This window comes from Oreochromis niloticus, linkage group LG9, assembly GCF_001858045.2.
Source record: "Oreochromis niloticus isolate F11D_XX linkage group LG9, O_niloticus_UMD_NMBU, whole genome shotgun sequence".
NCBI classification, from domain to species: domain Eukaryota; kingdom Metazoa; phylum Chordata; class Actinopteri; order Cichliformes; family Cichlidae; genus Oreochromis; species Oreochromis niloticus.
Window position 1 is genome coordinate 12,658,614 of NC_031974.2, and position 16,080 is coordinate 12,674,693.

General features: G+C 38.1%; 1 protein-coding gene across 1 annotated transcript; it reads right to left on the bottom strand.

Moving 5' to 3' along the window:
• Window positions 1-562: 562 nt before the first annotated feature.
• Window positions 563-12,783, bottom strand: LOC100698458 (retinol dehydrogenase 12). Its single transcript, XM_003439276.5, has 7 exons — window positions 12,621-12,783; window positions 12,225-12,340; window positions 8,740-8,898; window positions 8,528-8,632; window positions 4,461-4,670; window positions 4,146-4,338; window positions 563-1,224 (listed from the first exon to the last, which is right to left on the bottom strand). Exons 1-7 carry the CDS (start codon window positions 12,632-12,634, stop codon window positions 1,122-1,124), a joined length of 900 nt encoding a protein of 299 aa, XP_003439324.1. The 5' UTR covers window positions 12,635-12,783; the 3' UTR covers window positions 563-1,121.
• Window positions 12,784-16,080: the final 3,297 nt, after the last annotated feature.

A 16,080-nucleotide genomic window follows, 5' to 3' on the forward strand; every position in this document is an offset into this window, starting at 1 on the left:
GTTTTATTATCAAGTTTCCTTTAACAGCTCAGCCTCTTGAACTCTGTTCTGGCAGTGAGTCACAGTTTAAGCCCATTTATCCATTTGTTATCTGTTCAGTTCAGGTCATCTCCCCAGTTCCTGCTTTGTCCGCCTTCTCTTAGCATTTTCCCCCTGACCTGTTTGGCCCTACTATCAGATATTTTCTTGCTTTTGTTTATTTGATGTGACATTACTTATTACTAAGTAAATAAGCCAGATTTAGATTTCATCCTTTACTCTTGAAGAAAATTAACCGATGTCATTAACTTTTTCGCAGAGTTTAAAGTGTTGTGAATCACTGTTTCTATTATTATTTGAAGGCACTTGATGTTTAAAGATGATGAAAACGGGTGAAAATGAAGGTGATGCAGTTACTTTATACCTGATGAATGCCATGTCCCTGGGCATCAAACCTGTGAGACATCATTTATGGATTAATGAGGCCATAAAATCAGGTGATATTAATCCAGTTCACTAATATAATACAGGAGATAACACAATTAACCTAAAACATTTTTGAAAGCAGACAGAAACAAATGAATGCTCTCCATGAGTCAGTTTAATGTCAGAAAGCAAAAAGAAAAGTTTTTGTAAACAATGTAAACAAGACTACAGTCTATTATTGATTATCGTGCAGATGGTATCCAATTAATTACAAACCTTGTATTAAACGTTAATAAAGAAAATATTTAAGCTTCTTTTAATTTTTATAAATCAGGATTTTAAGATTTCCACTGATCTTACACTTGCTATTCACAGAATTACAGTGTAGTTACCAGTTTCACTGTGTGAGTCAAAGTCAAATGTGACCATAATAAATTATTTCCAAGGAACAACTAAAAAGTCAAAACTGCAAGGTGCAGAATAAAGTTTTACAGCTGTGTTGTTGAGATAAAGATAAAGTGTTTAAAGTTTGGTGTGCCCATAAGTGCTCAGGAAATGATGCTGAAAACAGCATACAAGGAGTGTTGGAAAAATCTGAAACTGTAAGCAGATTTAGATAATGACAACTGCACATTTTTACCTACATTATAATAAAATAATCAGGTAATAAAGAAACAGAATATACTGCCAGGATGTTATTTTCAGTTGTGAATGCCTCAGTCCCACGTTAAAGAGAGCAAACTGCAGCTCAGCTCCCACAGCTTCTCCGCCACGTTGTCGTCTTTGGCAGCCGCAGAGCAGTTAGCAGGAGCACAGTCACTGTAAGCAAGGATGTATCGCATGAGCACTTTGTTCACTTGTGTAACACGAACTTTTTATGTTTGGTAACATCTACTGAGCAAATAACACTCTGCTTGTCAGTTACCTGTTACTTAAAGACTATATGTCAACATTAACAGTGGCTACTTTTTCTAAGTTTGTACGCTAGCAAGCATGAAGAATACCCAATGAATCAACAGTTTGCCTTTAAAAATGTTTTAGGAATTGATTATTCAGTTGTAACCGAATACTGTAGAATAATCTACATGTAAATGCTGTTAAAAAATGTTCTGTGTAGATTTCATGATGTGGATGATTAATTTGTAATTAGTTACATAATTTCATGAATATATATATAGTTTGTGTTAAAATGTCTTTATTTGAAATGTACATGTGTAAAGTGTAAGAGCTAGTGTCTCGTGAGACACTAGCCTTGTGTACCCTTAACAAGAGTACACAAGACTTTTCATGGACTGCGAGGGAGCAGATGTCTCTCATGAAGCGTGTTAAGCTAAAAGTTTACAAAAAAAAAAAAAAAAAAGTAACACAAGGACTTAAGGACCTCTTTTCAGGACAAGCAGTCAACGAGGTATTTGTCATTTGAGAAATGTTTTTATTTGTGTTTGGACTTCATATGTGTACTGTAAAGTTGCTAATTGGTTTGTACTGTTCACTCGTGACCAGTTCTCACGGCGTATTGGTGTATCGGCGTACTGGTGATGGTGAAGCTGAGGAGAGAAAGCTCAAGTAATAAACGCTCGTTTCAAAGAACCGACCTGTGTCTGTGTTGTCGTGAAGAGAGCTACACTACACTTTTTATTTATTTAAGAAAATCAAAAAATACAATCCTGCAGTTTTTAAATACTTTCTGTTCTCTGTTGCATTTGAATCAGTCATTTTGCTTCCAACTTTCTTTAATGGAGAGAAGCTGTTATTTCATATATTTTGCCTGCAAATCGTGGGTTAGCACTGTTGCCGCACAGCAAGAAGGTCCTGAGTTCAATTCCACCATCAGGCCGGGGTCTTTCTGTGTGGAGTTTGCATGTTTTCCCCGTGTTTGCGTGGGTTCTCTCCGGGTACTCCGGCTTCCTCCCACAGTCCAAAGACATGCAGTTGGCGGGGATAGGTTAAATGATCAATCTAAATTGCCCATAGGTGTGAATGTGGGAGTGAATGGGAGTGCGAATGGTTGTCTGTCTTTGTGTGTTAGCCCTGCGACAGACTGGCGACCTGTCCAGGGTGTACCCCGATTCTCGCCCTAAGACAGCTGGGATAGGCTCCATCGCCCCCCGCAACCCTGAGAAGGATAAGCGGAAGCGAATGGATCTTTTGCAGTCAAAGTCCAGAGGTTTGTACTACGATGGGAATTCATCACAGTCATGTTTTAGCTGACTTGATAAAGCCTAAAACCCCAGTCAGAGATAACAGATATCGGTGATGGTTACAAACTATATTTGTTTTAGGATCTGTGCACACTAACATAAAAACTGGTGTTTCATGCTTCATATGGCTCTTCTCCACAAAATAATCCCTATGGGTGCCGCCTAGATGTTATCAGATAATGACTATAAAAAGGTGATAACAATGTACAAAGAAGATTAAAAAAACAACAACAACAAAAAAACCCCCAGTAAAATGTTACACTGTTTCAAATATAGGAAGCAAGATTAATGCTACAAAAAACTGCTAAACTTGAGATTTAGTGCATAGAGTGAAAGAATGGACATTTTAATCTTAACAAATGTGCACTCTCCTTTAAATATTAAACATTAGTTATAAATGCATTCAAACTATCTGTAGGTAGTTTGAATACATTCCTTTTCTGTGTATTTATTTGTAATATTTATATAGAGATGTATATATTGTTGGCAATAAAAGTGATTCTAAAAAGGCTAAAAATTCCATAATGGATACATCTCACCCTGGTCACCTACTTTTTGAACTCTTACCATCTGCCAGACAGCGCAGTTAGAGAAAGGACAGAAGGACTGAATCGCTGTTTTTTTTCTCAGAGCTATAAAAAGCATTAAAATGCTACAATGTCCACTTGAATGTGCTCGATGTAATAAGGGGTTGTGCAATTTGAGAGAATGGAGACAGGTTGTTTTTGTCTTTTTTATGTCTTATATAGTTTTTTTTTTTTTATAGTTCATATTTTACAGTTTATAGACTGCTGTTAATGATCTTTGCACTCTTAAGATTGCACCTAATTTTGTTGTACATGTTACTGTAACAATGAGGAAATCCTATTCTATCCTGTGTTCTAGAAGCTGCTTTGCCAGGAGTGTAAAACGAGACTTGGCAGCAGATTTGAATCAAGTATACAAACATGCAACGTTTTCTGCATTGCCAAATGAATTGAAGCACATTCAGGTGACAATACGTGCACAGTTTACACTGCTGTAACCCTGCAGCTTAGCTTCATTTGTGATGTTAGTAATTCACGTCTAAGTTTCACATATGAAATGTATTCAACTACCAGGGAATCTATTTTGCATTTAAAACATGGTATTAAATGTTAATGTAAATTACATTTTTGACTAAAACCTTGAACATAACCTGTTCCTGAACAGCTTATGTCTTCAGCTTAGGTCACCAGGGTGATTTATCCAGGTTAAAAGAGGGACACTTTTGTGACACAGAAAACTCGGACTTTAACTGGACATTTATCTCGCTTCATATTTCACACCTTTAAATAACTGCTTCATGGCAAATATCTTTACGGTTCATCTGATTTAGTTTCTAGATTGCATTGCAAAATCTGAGAAAGTACTCTTTACTCTGAACTGATGAGTTAAACATCATGTTTAACTTTCATTGGTCCAAAACTACAAGTGTTGAAAGCCACTGTATTAATATGCTACTAGATTATGTGTAACAAGCTGCAATATAATTTCTGTGTGTTACAGCAAAAAGTGTACCTGTAGTATCCGCCACTCTCCTTCTCCAATGATGGGTCAACAGAACAGTAAATTGTTGTCTGCGCTCCCTGGACAGAGTTTTTGGTAAAAGGACTGATCATCTTCATGAAGAACTGCTGGACGCCGTTCAGATGACGCCACAACTCAGTCTGAACAACTCCAGGATGGAGAGAGTAGGTCGTCACGCCTGTGCCTAAAAGGAAGGAAAAAGTGAATGAAATAACTAAAAATGAAGCTACTAGTTATGCATTTGATTTAAACAGAAAACTGACAAATTAAAAGAGAGAAATGACAGGTGCAAGGTGCATTATTTACCTTCTAATCGTTTAGCCAGTGAGCGGGTGAAGAGGACATTGGCTAGCTTGCTTTGAGCATAGGCTTTATTCTTGTCGTAATGCTTCTCACTGTTGAGGTCCTCTAGATTTATGGATCCCCAGGAGTGAGCCATGGAAGATACATTGATAATCCTAGCTGGTGCCGACTTTTTAATCAGGTCAAGCAACAAATATGTCAACAGGAAGTGACCTGGAGGAGGAAATATGACTTTAAAATCCAATTTTCAGTTTCAGAAAACAGAGTGAGGGTAATGCATCTGGAAAGAGTGACACTTTACTAATTACGAAATACCGTACTTACCAAAATACTTACCAAACTTGCTAAAGACTTTCACAATAAATGTACTACATCAAATAAATATCATGAGAGAGAATGTGTTACAAAGACCACCCACAGCTTATAATTTAATTACGTTAAATTAAATAACCAACAACACAAATGGCTCCTGTTACTTCAAGAGGGATGCTATCCTGCTGCACTAATTCTGCACAAAAACATCAAATTAAAAAGTGCAAGATCTTAGTTAAAAGTTTTGAGTCTGTTTCTTTTGGTGGGTGGTGTTGATGGGGGATGTTTATCAGACTTATGATGTGTGAAGTTATTTCCCTAAATATAATTAAAAGGGTAAAATCCTTTTTTAAAAACTAAATTTAACTTTTTTAAAAACTAAATTTCTATAATAACCATGAGGACACCTGTGATGTGTAAAATTTTGGTGACACATCTCATGTTGCATCATGTTGATGGTCAGTAAACACGAATTCATTGTCTGTGGTTGGAAATGTTGGAAACAACATTTTAACTGATGATCAGTGGTTCCGGAATCAACCGATTCCAAAAGCTGGAATCAGAAAATATTGTTGCAACTAGTCAACAAGTCAAAACTCCTCATTATAAATAACTCCTCATTATAATTATGAAGGTATACGCAAATGATTTGACTCGTCAGTTTTAAATCTTGTGTTTTTTCCAGTCTCAGAGCAGAAACAGCCAAACAACAGTTAATGACAGGTGATTTATAATCTAACCCATTGGTAGGTATGTGGGTAACCAGACTGCACCTCACTTGAAATGTAACTTTACATTGCATCGATGTGGCCTGCATGGGTAATACAGTGTCGTCCATTTGTGCCCTCTAATAAGTCACAGGCACTACATATTGATCCTGATTTTTTTTTGTAACTGTTACTGTGAGAGTCAACAATAACAGGTTACAGCAACTAAGCTTCCAGACAAGGAAGTTATTGAAAGAAAAAAATATCTTCACGAGAGTGACCTACAAACGATCAGATAGCAAGGTCAATAAACTGTACTCTTTGATTTTAACCAGTGGCCTATCTGCCCCTTAAATATATTGCATCGGTGTTTTAGAAGACAATCAATAAAACTGCCATAAATAAAAATGTTCGTGTTAAACACACATAATAAAAAAACGAGTTTTGAAGTGAGTTTGGCTAAAAGTACATGACACTTAAAAAAAAATAAAACCTAAATAAAAATAACTGGAATTTAAATTGAGCTGATGTAAGACCTGCTGCAGAATACTATAACTTCAAATTTCTTATCTAGAAGTTGGCCTTAAATTACCCATCTTATATTGAAAACATGCCTGCATGGGTAACACAGTGTTGGCTATTTGTGCCCTCTAATAAGTCACAAGCACTACATACCGTAGATCCTGATTTCTTTTAACCTGTTACTGTGAGAGACAACAATAACAGTGATAACATGTTATAGGAACTAAGGTTCCAGACAAGGAAGTTATTGAAAGAAAAAAAAATATCTTCACGAGAGTGACCTACAAATGATCAGATAGCAAGGTCAATAAACTGTACTCTTTGATTTTAACCAATGGCCTATCGGCCTCTTTTAATATATTGCATCGGTGTTTTAGAAGTCAATCAATAAAACTGTCATAAATTAAAATGTTCGTGTTGAACAGACATAATAAGAAAAAGAGTTTTGAAGTGGGTTTGGCTACAAGTACATGAAACTTAAAAAAATAAAACCTAAAAGAAAAATAATTGGAATTTAAATTGAGCTGTTATAAGACCAGCTGCAGTATACGATAACTTCAGATCTCCTATCTAGAAGTTGGTGTTAAATTACCCATCTTATATTTAAAACATGTGCTTTAACTTTACCGTTCTGCAGTAATGTTATAAAAATGTTGTTCATGAAAGGACTGTTGCGTTCAGACTTTAACATGGTATCATACAAAAAGCTTGAGCCACCCCTCATTTATTCATATTTTTAGGGAAATGGGAGATGGGGCAGCAATATATCGAAACATTTGCAAGGATATGACATGAGATGGCATCAAACTGGTGCATGTGTGCAGAAATCAGCCACACACACACACACACACACACACTGAACGAGGTTGAGGGTTGCCAGCTTGCTCTAACAGACGGGTACAGACTGTATTTAGTGTGTGAACTGTTTTATAGACAACCTTGCAATTGTGCAACTTTACACAAACACACAAAACGTATTCTTTCATGTATTCCAATTATTAAAATGATCATGATAATAATACTGGTTCAACAAAATTCTGGGAGTTCCCTGGGAGAAAAAGCAAAATGGGAAGCTTCCAAGACATGGTCTTAAAATATGAGAGAAATTTGGGAAAAATGTGATTGTTGGTAGATATGAATCAAGGCAAAAACATGTACCTCATTGTGTCTTTTAACATGATATTAATAATATTGCATTTTTTAAAAGCATTAAGTAGTCCCATTAACATTGCTGGTACTGCTTGTTTGACTCTTTTTGTGAGTGATAACAGTAATGACTCATTAGAGTGGCCTACTAAACCTTGGTAGGGAAAAATGTTCTGATAGCAATGTCGATAAACTGTACTTCTTTTTTTTTTAACCAAAGCCCTATCTACCTCTTTAAACATATTATTGCATCGGTGTCTAATTATAGAAGCAAATCAATGTAACTACTATATATGGAGATTTCAGGGCTTCACACACATGCTGAGGAAAATGAATTTTGAAGTGAGTGTGGCTAGAAGTAAATGGAAATGCAGTACACTGTAACGTCAAATCTCTTATCTGGAAGTTGACCTTTTACTTCATGTCTGTCATATCTTAAGCATGTGCTTAAACTTTACCATTCTGCAGTAAAGTAATAAAAATGCTGATTATGAAATAAGTGTTGCATTTAGGCTGAAGTATCAGATCCAACCTGAAATTTGAATGCAACCCTCAAAATTGTGTTGCCATGTTAATGCAGCCATGGGTGGAAATTGCACTCAAGGTCATACAATACCATAAAAAAAAAAAAAAAAAAAAAAAGTCTTGGGCCACTGCTCATAGTAGGTTTTTGACTTTGAAATCTTTGGGAATCACCTTGTTGGTACACAAATATAATTTTATGCCTGTCAAATTGTGTCATCTTTGTGTCATCTTTGTTGCAGATAGAGCTAAAAAATGTGAAGAAATTATGTGTTACTGTGACAGACTGTTTGCAAAAAACTGGCAAAAGATACTATTTAAAAGTGGCTCTTTGTTAAGTTAAGTCAGTTTTTATATTTGAATGATTATTAGTTCCCAAAAAATAATAATAACAATTAAAAAAAAGTCTGCTTCCTTGGAAGAAGAATACAAAGGAGTGGAAGTGGAAGGTGTGGGTTAAGACTTTTGCACAGCACTGTGGGTCAGAGTGGTTTGAAGGCACTGCCTACTGCTCCTCGAGTCATTTAGGATGTGAGGCACTGTTATTTACTTTACCACTGAGCAAAATTAAATATGTCCTGTCATAAGCAGACTGTAATTTATTAACTATTAAAAAACCTTTAAAGAATTTTCAATCAGCTTTCGTGTGCTTCCATTTGAGTTTTACCTCAGATATAATTTTCTGATTTCTTTCACCCCAGTTAAAGAAATCTTGGAAATTTCTTGGGACTTGCTAATTGTTTTGGATAAAACTTCATTTGTCAACACTGTCCCCCAAAAACAAAAAGCCTGGAGAAGGATTAGTCTGTACTAATGTGGTTCTAAGTCAGGCCAGGTGTGACTGAGGCATGATCTAATTACCCAGGTGATTGACACCGATCTGCATCTCGAAACCATCTGCTGTTTTCCCGAAGGGACAGACCATTACTCCTGCATTGTTGATGAGGATGTTCAGCTTTGGCTCGTCTGTAGAAATAAGTAAAAGAAAAAAAAACATAAAGGGGGCGTTTAAAAATATGCAACTTTTCATGTCTGTTCATATGGATGTTTCTTTAGGCAGAAAATCATTTTACCTTTGTTGATGGCTTCAGCAAATTCTCGTATAGACTTGCTGTCTGACAAATCAAGTTTCATGCAAACGACATTTTCATTGCCTGAGCTTTCGATGATGTCTTTCACAGCTGCGTTTGCTTTCTCCATGTCCCTGCATGCTATGATCACCTTTTCTGCCCCTACAAAGAAAAATTAAAGACTAGAGTTAAAACAGCACATGCACTGAATGCATGGCGAAAATACATAAAAGCAAGGTGTAGTTCAGTGGGTGGAGAGCGCCCTCTCATGACAAAATGTGCACATTACATTATCCATAACTTGCAAAGCTTTCAATGGGGACAGTAAGAAACAAGAAAAATAATCACTTAAGATATCAGAAGCAACCACGTTTCTCAATATCTTTCAATTCACACATTAATAATGTTACTCGGTCTGCATATTTTCAATTGCGCAACATTAATCGTCTCCCTCCTTTTCTCACCCCACATGCCACTGCCATTCTTGTCCATAGCCTTATTACTTCCCGGATTGATTATTGTAATTCACTTTTTTTTGGTCTTACTCAAAAATCCATCCACAAGCTCCAACGCGTCCAGAACTCTGCTGCCCGTATCATCACCAGGACCCCTTCTGTCCACCACATCACTCCTGCCTTGCAGCAGCTTCATTGGCTCCCGGTCAAATATTGCATTAATTTCAAAATACTCTTGTACACATTTAAGGCTATTCATCATCTCTCTCCTCCATATCTCTCTGATCTGGTTAAGATCACCGCCCCATCTCGTTGTCTCAGATCTTCTTCTTCCCTTTCACTCTCCGTCCCTTCCCCCCGTCTTGCAACCATGGGGAGCAGGGCTTTCAGCTGCTCTGCTCCACGACTCTGGAATTCCCTACCTCCTGATTTAAGAAATATCTCTTCCTTCTCTCTCTTTAAGTCCAAACTAAAAACCCAATTGTACAAAATAGCTTATCCCACATAACCTCTCCACTCTGCTATTTTATTTGTTTATGTCTTATGCTTTTATGATTGTATAAACTGCTTGCTTTTATGTTGCTTGCTTCATGCCCCGTCCTCCAGGGCATGAAGCAAGTGTGGAGGAGATCAAGACTCCAGACATCCAGAGTCCCTCAGAACACAAGAGACCAAGGAAGACCAACAGAGGGGCAGCCGCGCCACTATCCCAGAAAGAGCTGAGGACAGTCACAGATGAGGGGTCACTCAGCAGCCGCGGAGCAGAAGCCAGGGAGGGTTGCAGTGATGTGCCCGTGAGCTCCGCCGGCAGCCAGCTGTGCCAGAGTGACCGAGCCCCAGGCCAAGATGCCGAGGGCACCCCACCCCCGAAGTGGCCCGAGCGAGCATGACACACTTTTGGCCAAGTTTGAGCTGTCAGACAAACAGCCTCACATTTGACTCTAGAATATTTTGGATACACTAGATTAGTTCATGGTCGACTCAATGACTACAAAGTGCCCAAGTCCTGTGGCTGCAAAACCCAAATAATCACACCTCCACCACCTTGCTTTACAGTTGGCATGAGGTGTAGGTGATACCATCCTGTATTTGGTTTTCACCAAACGTGGCATTGTGCATTATTGCCAAACACTGGTCAACCTTTGTTCTAATCTATGCAAAAGACATTGTTCCAGAAGTCTTGTTTCTTCAGATACTTTTCTCCAACCAGTCAAACCACAATTGTTCAGTCTTTTTCTGAACTTTAACATTAAACTGAGGCTTGTGGAGTTGGAGATGTAGCTCTTGGGTTTTTTGCAATTTCTCTGAGCTTTGCACGACCTTGGCATTAATTTCCTGGGACATTCACTGCTGAGAAAATTGGCAACTGTGCTGAATATTTCTTAATAATCTTTCTCAGTATAAAATAAGGGACTTCGTATTGTTTGGAAATGGCCTTTTAACCATTCCCAGATTAAAACATTATTCAGACACTGTTGTCGACATGAAAAGAACACAATTGCTAATTTCTGGGCAGAAACCTTAATTGCGTAATTCTCCTGTTACACAACATTCCAAAGTAGGGCTTTTCAGCCATGTGCACATACCTAAATATTTTAAAAAAATATTAATTAACATTAATACTGCTGTCTGCCATGTTACTGGCTCATTAGATATTTGCTTGAAAAAGCACTTGAACAGGTGTAACCAGTAAAGTGACCACTGAAAACATAGCCTTTTCATTAAAAGAGTGAATGGCTGTGTGTATATTTTTGTTCTGACAAAGCAACACAATTTCATAAAATGACTGTAAGAAGACCCACTCCTATAGGTCAAAAATTCAATTTCTTATTGTTGAATAATTGTCCACGATTATTCATTTTTCTTTTAACTAAGACACACCAACACATTACTTCATGCTCTGTGTCTGAGTTCATTTTGCCCTTGTATTTTACTTTAAAACTAAAGAAAAATGTACTATACCAAACAAGAACTGTGCCTAAAGATCTAAATCAGGAACTGGTTCCAAATTGTTCCATTACTCAGCTACTTTTCCTGACAGTCGCATGTTGCACAACAATGATACCAACATCATGGGAGTGGAGGATTGCCACGCGTGAGTCATGCTCAGAATTTACGTAGCACAATAGAACTTGTGTTAGCCTTCCTTATAATTTATCTACAGGAGAATCAAAACTGGCAGATCTGTGTTTAAATAAACTGTTTTTATCGTAATTATTTTCTTGATGGCATGGCGTGGTTCCTGTGCTCGGTCGCAGTAGGGGGAGGTGGAGCAGTGTGTTTGGGGGAGCGGGGCCTGATGAGGAGGGTGGCACACATGCTGGATATGACTAACTTCTCTTCTTACCTGTAGGACCGGAGATGAGAGTGACAAGACACTCACAAAGAAGCACAGGAGTGTACATGTATGTGGAGCTTAGCAGTAACTAGGGAGGACTCATGGTGGTAGGGGCAACTGCTACTGAGACTATTCTAACTGCCATAGGGTGAGAGGCGGGGTAAACCCTGGACAGGCATCTAACACAAGCACACACTGTCAGCAGTAAAAAAAAAAATATTTCCCAACTTTTAGGACTATCAAGATCTTGCATGTAACTATGATCTCCATTGACGATCCAGTTCAGGGTTATGGGTAAACAGTTTAAGAGGCATGCCATGCCCGGATGGATTTATACTCAACAGATGGCCAGAAACATCCATCTATCTTAATCAAATTCACTTCCGCACCTGCAACCAATTAAGAGGCAGCAGTGGAGTGTGCAGTGGATCCAACTGTGGCCTCACAGCAAAAAGGTCCTGACCTTGAACTTGCTGGTCAGGCGAGGCCTTTCTATGTGGGGTTTGAATGAGTTTCCTCCAAGGTTTACTTCTTTGTTTTCTTTTATCTGTGCATCTAAAAGTCAACATTTCCTGCTAATATTTCCTTTTTCCTACTAACTCCATATCCTGATACGTAACACAAATAACCACCACTTAAAAAAACAGTTGAGCGTTAAGAAAGGTTTAAAATTTCATGATTTCAGTCAGACGAACCTCTCTTTGCCAGATCAATGGCAGTTTCTTTGCCGATGCCAGTGTTTGCTCCGGTGATGACAACAACTTTTCCCTCCAGCTTTTCATCACAAGACCAGCTGCGCCGGAAGACATTTCTGGGATGTTGAGAAACCAGACTTAATGTCACAATCAGCAACGCGGGAGTGATACGGCAAAACACGCAATCACACAACTGTAGCTTAAACAGAAAACTCGTTCAACTTTTAACCACCCGCAGCAAAGAAAACATTATCAACAACAATCTAGTCATGAACGTATTAATAAATAACCCGACGTAATAAGAGTATTTCATACATTTATCGATCATGCAACCTTAATCCAAACTCCAAAACGTTTAGACTGCGGGATTTTGAGGTTTGTGTAAAGTCTGCTTACCTTAAAGACGACATGTCTCTGGATTTCAAAAGTCAAGACTCAAGTACCTCATCAAAACCCGAACTTAGTTACTGATTACTGATTCACCTCCACATGAAGCCCCAAATTTTCATAGAAAGTCCCTGTAGATAAAAAAACATAGCAAGGCGGAAACGTCAAAGTGCAGTCAGACTTGACAAGCAGGATTTCCAACCAATCAACTGCTAGGCTACCGGTGAACGAGAAAGCTGATTAGTTAACGTGAAAGTTTGAGTCTCACCCCCTAATAGGTGTGCTCGATTCGTGAAAGTGGGCTGCAGGCACGGGTGGGCAGGTCCGAGGAAGGAAATTGAAACAGGTTTTTCTTTTATTCTTTTCTTAAGGCTCTAAAGAGATCTCAGCTTATTTACTCCTAGTGTTGCGATATTCGGTCAGTTCTTGCGCAATCTTGGTGACAACAGCGTACTATTACTACTACCACTAATAATAATAATAATGATAATAATAACAACAACAACAATTAGTCTTTTATAGCTTTATATTTTACTTCTCTACATAAGCTTTCATAGGTTATTTTCTGAATAATATATGAAAAAGCATTTAGCCTTCCTCATTTATATACAATTTGCTTCAGCCAGACTTCTCGAAGTTTTTTGTCACTTACTTTCAGTCCAGTCCTGATTGGTTGAGCAACTTGACACTGACCTATGAATCAGGCATTTAACTCAAGAGTGTTGTGTCCACACATGACAGGAGTTTAGCAAAGAACCAGTTTTTAATTGCGTCTTTAGGCACTTTGTCAATAGCGGCCTGCAGCTTGAACACATAATTTGTTTTTGAATTTGCCAAAAATGCCAAGAGAGACAGTTTCACGGACATAAAATATTATTATCATTTGCCACAAATGGTCATTACCAAAGAGCCTTTAGCAGATAATCTGGCAGATTTCGGGAAGCTGTTCAGTGTTTCCTCAGAAAAGTGGAGGAAACTGGACAAGTGGAAGACATAAGACATGTTCGTTATGTTGCTTAAAAACTAGATTTATAGACCAAGCTCTTGTGGAAAAAAAAATTAGTTTATGATGTTAGTATGTAAGTATGTAAGGCTGTTTAACCCATCAAAAAAATTGACACAGAAGCTGAGAAATGCTACATCTACTGTTTGTTGATGTTAGGATCCCTCTGTTTAGGATGCAGTGTTTTGAGTTTTGTTAATTTTCAGGATTTCTTCTGTGTATTGATATTCAAAGGGTTTGTTTCACATCTAGTTCTGGGTTTTAGTTTATTTCAGATCCCTGTATCCCTTGAATTCCCATGACTGGTCTAGTGCCATTTTTGTCTCGTCTCATATCCCTTTGTACCAAATTAGCTGTAATTCCTCAGTGTTTAGCCTTTAGTTCTGGTCTCATTATTTTTCTCTCTGTGTTTTGTGTTTTTAGCTTGAGGCCTTCTTATTTTTACTGACCTAGGCTCTGTTCTTAGTTAAGGCTGTTTTGTATTCTGTCCCTCGTTTTAGTTTTCATGCTTCCTCTGTGTTCTCATGCCTTGTCTATAGTTTTTATCTGTCTGTGATTCAGCTTCCTGTCCTGTCTTGTCTCTCTTGATTGTTGACATTTGTGTTCCCACCTGTTTCCCATCCCTAGTGATGGGCAAAGCAAGGCTTCGTGAAGCCCATCTCCACAGTGACACCTGCTGGCCAACTTGGCTATCGCCACATCTCGATAATATTTTTCTGTGAAACAACGACGCAGGCAAACCCTGCACGATTCCAAACAAAGCTACTTATTATACCAGACCGTCAATAATTGTGATCATCACATGTTTTAGAGAAATACCCGCACAAACAAGGAAAGAAAAATATGAGACTGTTAAACATCGCAATCTGTGACTGTAGTCATCAGCAAAATTCTCCATCTGCTAACATTCGCGTTCTTCACCATAAATCTATTCATTAAGTAAAACATACAGAGAAAACACTGCCGTGTTTACTGTAATAATCACACAGGGTTACAGCTGTTTTTGGGTTCAGTTGGCTTCGTCTTTTGCTCACAGCCCTCAAACTTTGGATGTACTTGTTTGAGTTTTCTGGGAGTTAACATTGATCACATTTTCTGACCAATCAGAAAAATCAATTTCACGCACATGTTTAAATCATCCTTTGCTTAGCGACCTGTAACGATGAGGAAGCTTTCCCGAACTTTACACTGCTATGGATTTTCCATATTGTAACACTGTGTTTTACTCAGTGTGAGTATGGAGTTTTGGTTATAGTGAACCTGCATAACTCCGGGTGTTTTTGAGTTATTCACAATACAAGCGTCAGTGGGATTTTTTTTTTTTTAAAGGAATGATAAAAAACTCTCAAATATATATTGAGGAGTCACATTTTCTGTTGAAAGTGTGCCACTCTCTTTCTTTCTGCGTCAGTGAGTGAATGGAGCTCACCCACCAGTCTCTTTCTTTCTTGCTTTCTTTAATCTACATGCTAGTAACCATTAAAAAAGATATTTATATATTATGATATATACATTACATAGGTATTGTATACTTTTATGATGTTCTAGATAGTCTAGAATCTTCTGTCTAGTTTTCACAATCCATGAAATAATAATGAGAGTATTTTTTTTTTTTATGCATGAGCGTATTTAATTAAAGTTGTCGCATCAAAAAACATTGATTCAGTAATTACAAACCCAAATGATTCTGGTTAATAAAAAATGGGAATGTTTTGCGCCTGGATATACCTAGAAGCAGGAACTGGATCACCACCTAGGCCTGGTCACGTGATCTGGGTATTTTGACTCACGCTTCGGAGCAGCATTTAGAAACATCTGCGCTTAGGAAGCTCAGCACAGTGTCGAAACGGCTGTTTCGAGCTTCGTATCCCCTTGTTATGTTGTGTGAGTGTCACTGTCGTCTTTGTTATGTCCTCCCCTTTAGCTGTGTGCGCCCTGTCAACACTTGACAGCCGAAGCCTGACCAGAAATGGTCTCAGTGGAAGGATGGCTGTCAGGAAGCCTTTCTTAAGGAAGGAATTAAGGAGAAAAGGCTGAGGTATGCCAATTTACACAAGAACTAGAGTAAAAATCATGAACCATCAGGTTCTGATGAAGTGATTAATCCGAACAGTTATTCATAGCGATGTGTAAAACATGGTGGAGACTTTGTCAGGGTTTGGGGCTGCATTTCAGCCAGTGGTGTTGGGGATCTTATCAAAACTGATAAAACCGTGAATGCATTAAAGTACAATCAGATTATACCATCTGGAATGTGTTTGGCATTTTTCATCATGGCAATGATCCCAAACACTCTACCAGTGCTGGACATTCCAGAGCTCGGACCTCAGCATTACTAAAGCAGTGTAAGATCATCTGGATAGAGAACATAGTAAAAGGCAGCCAACATCCAAAGAAGAGCTTTGAATGCTCTTTAAGAAGCCTGGAGAAATATTCCTCAAGTTACTTAATGAAATAAGAAAGCTT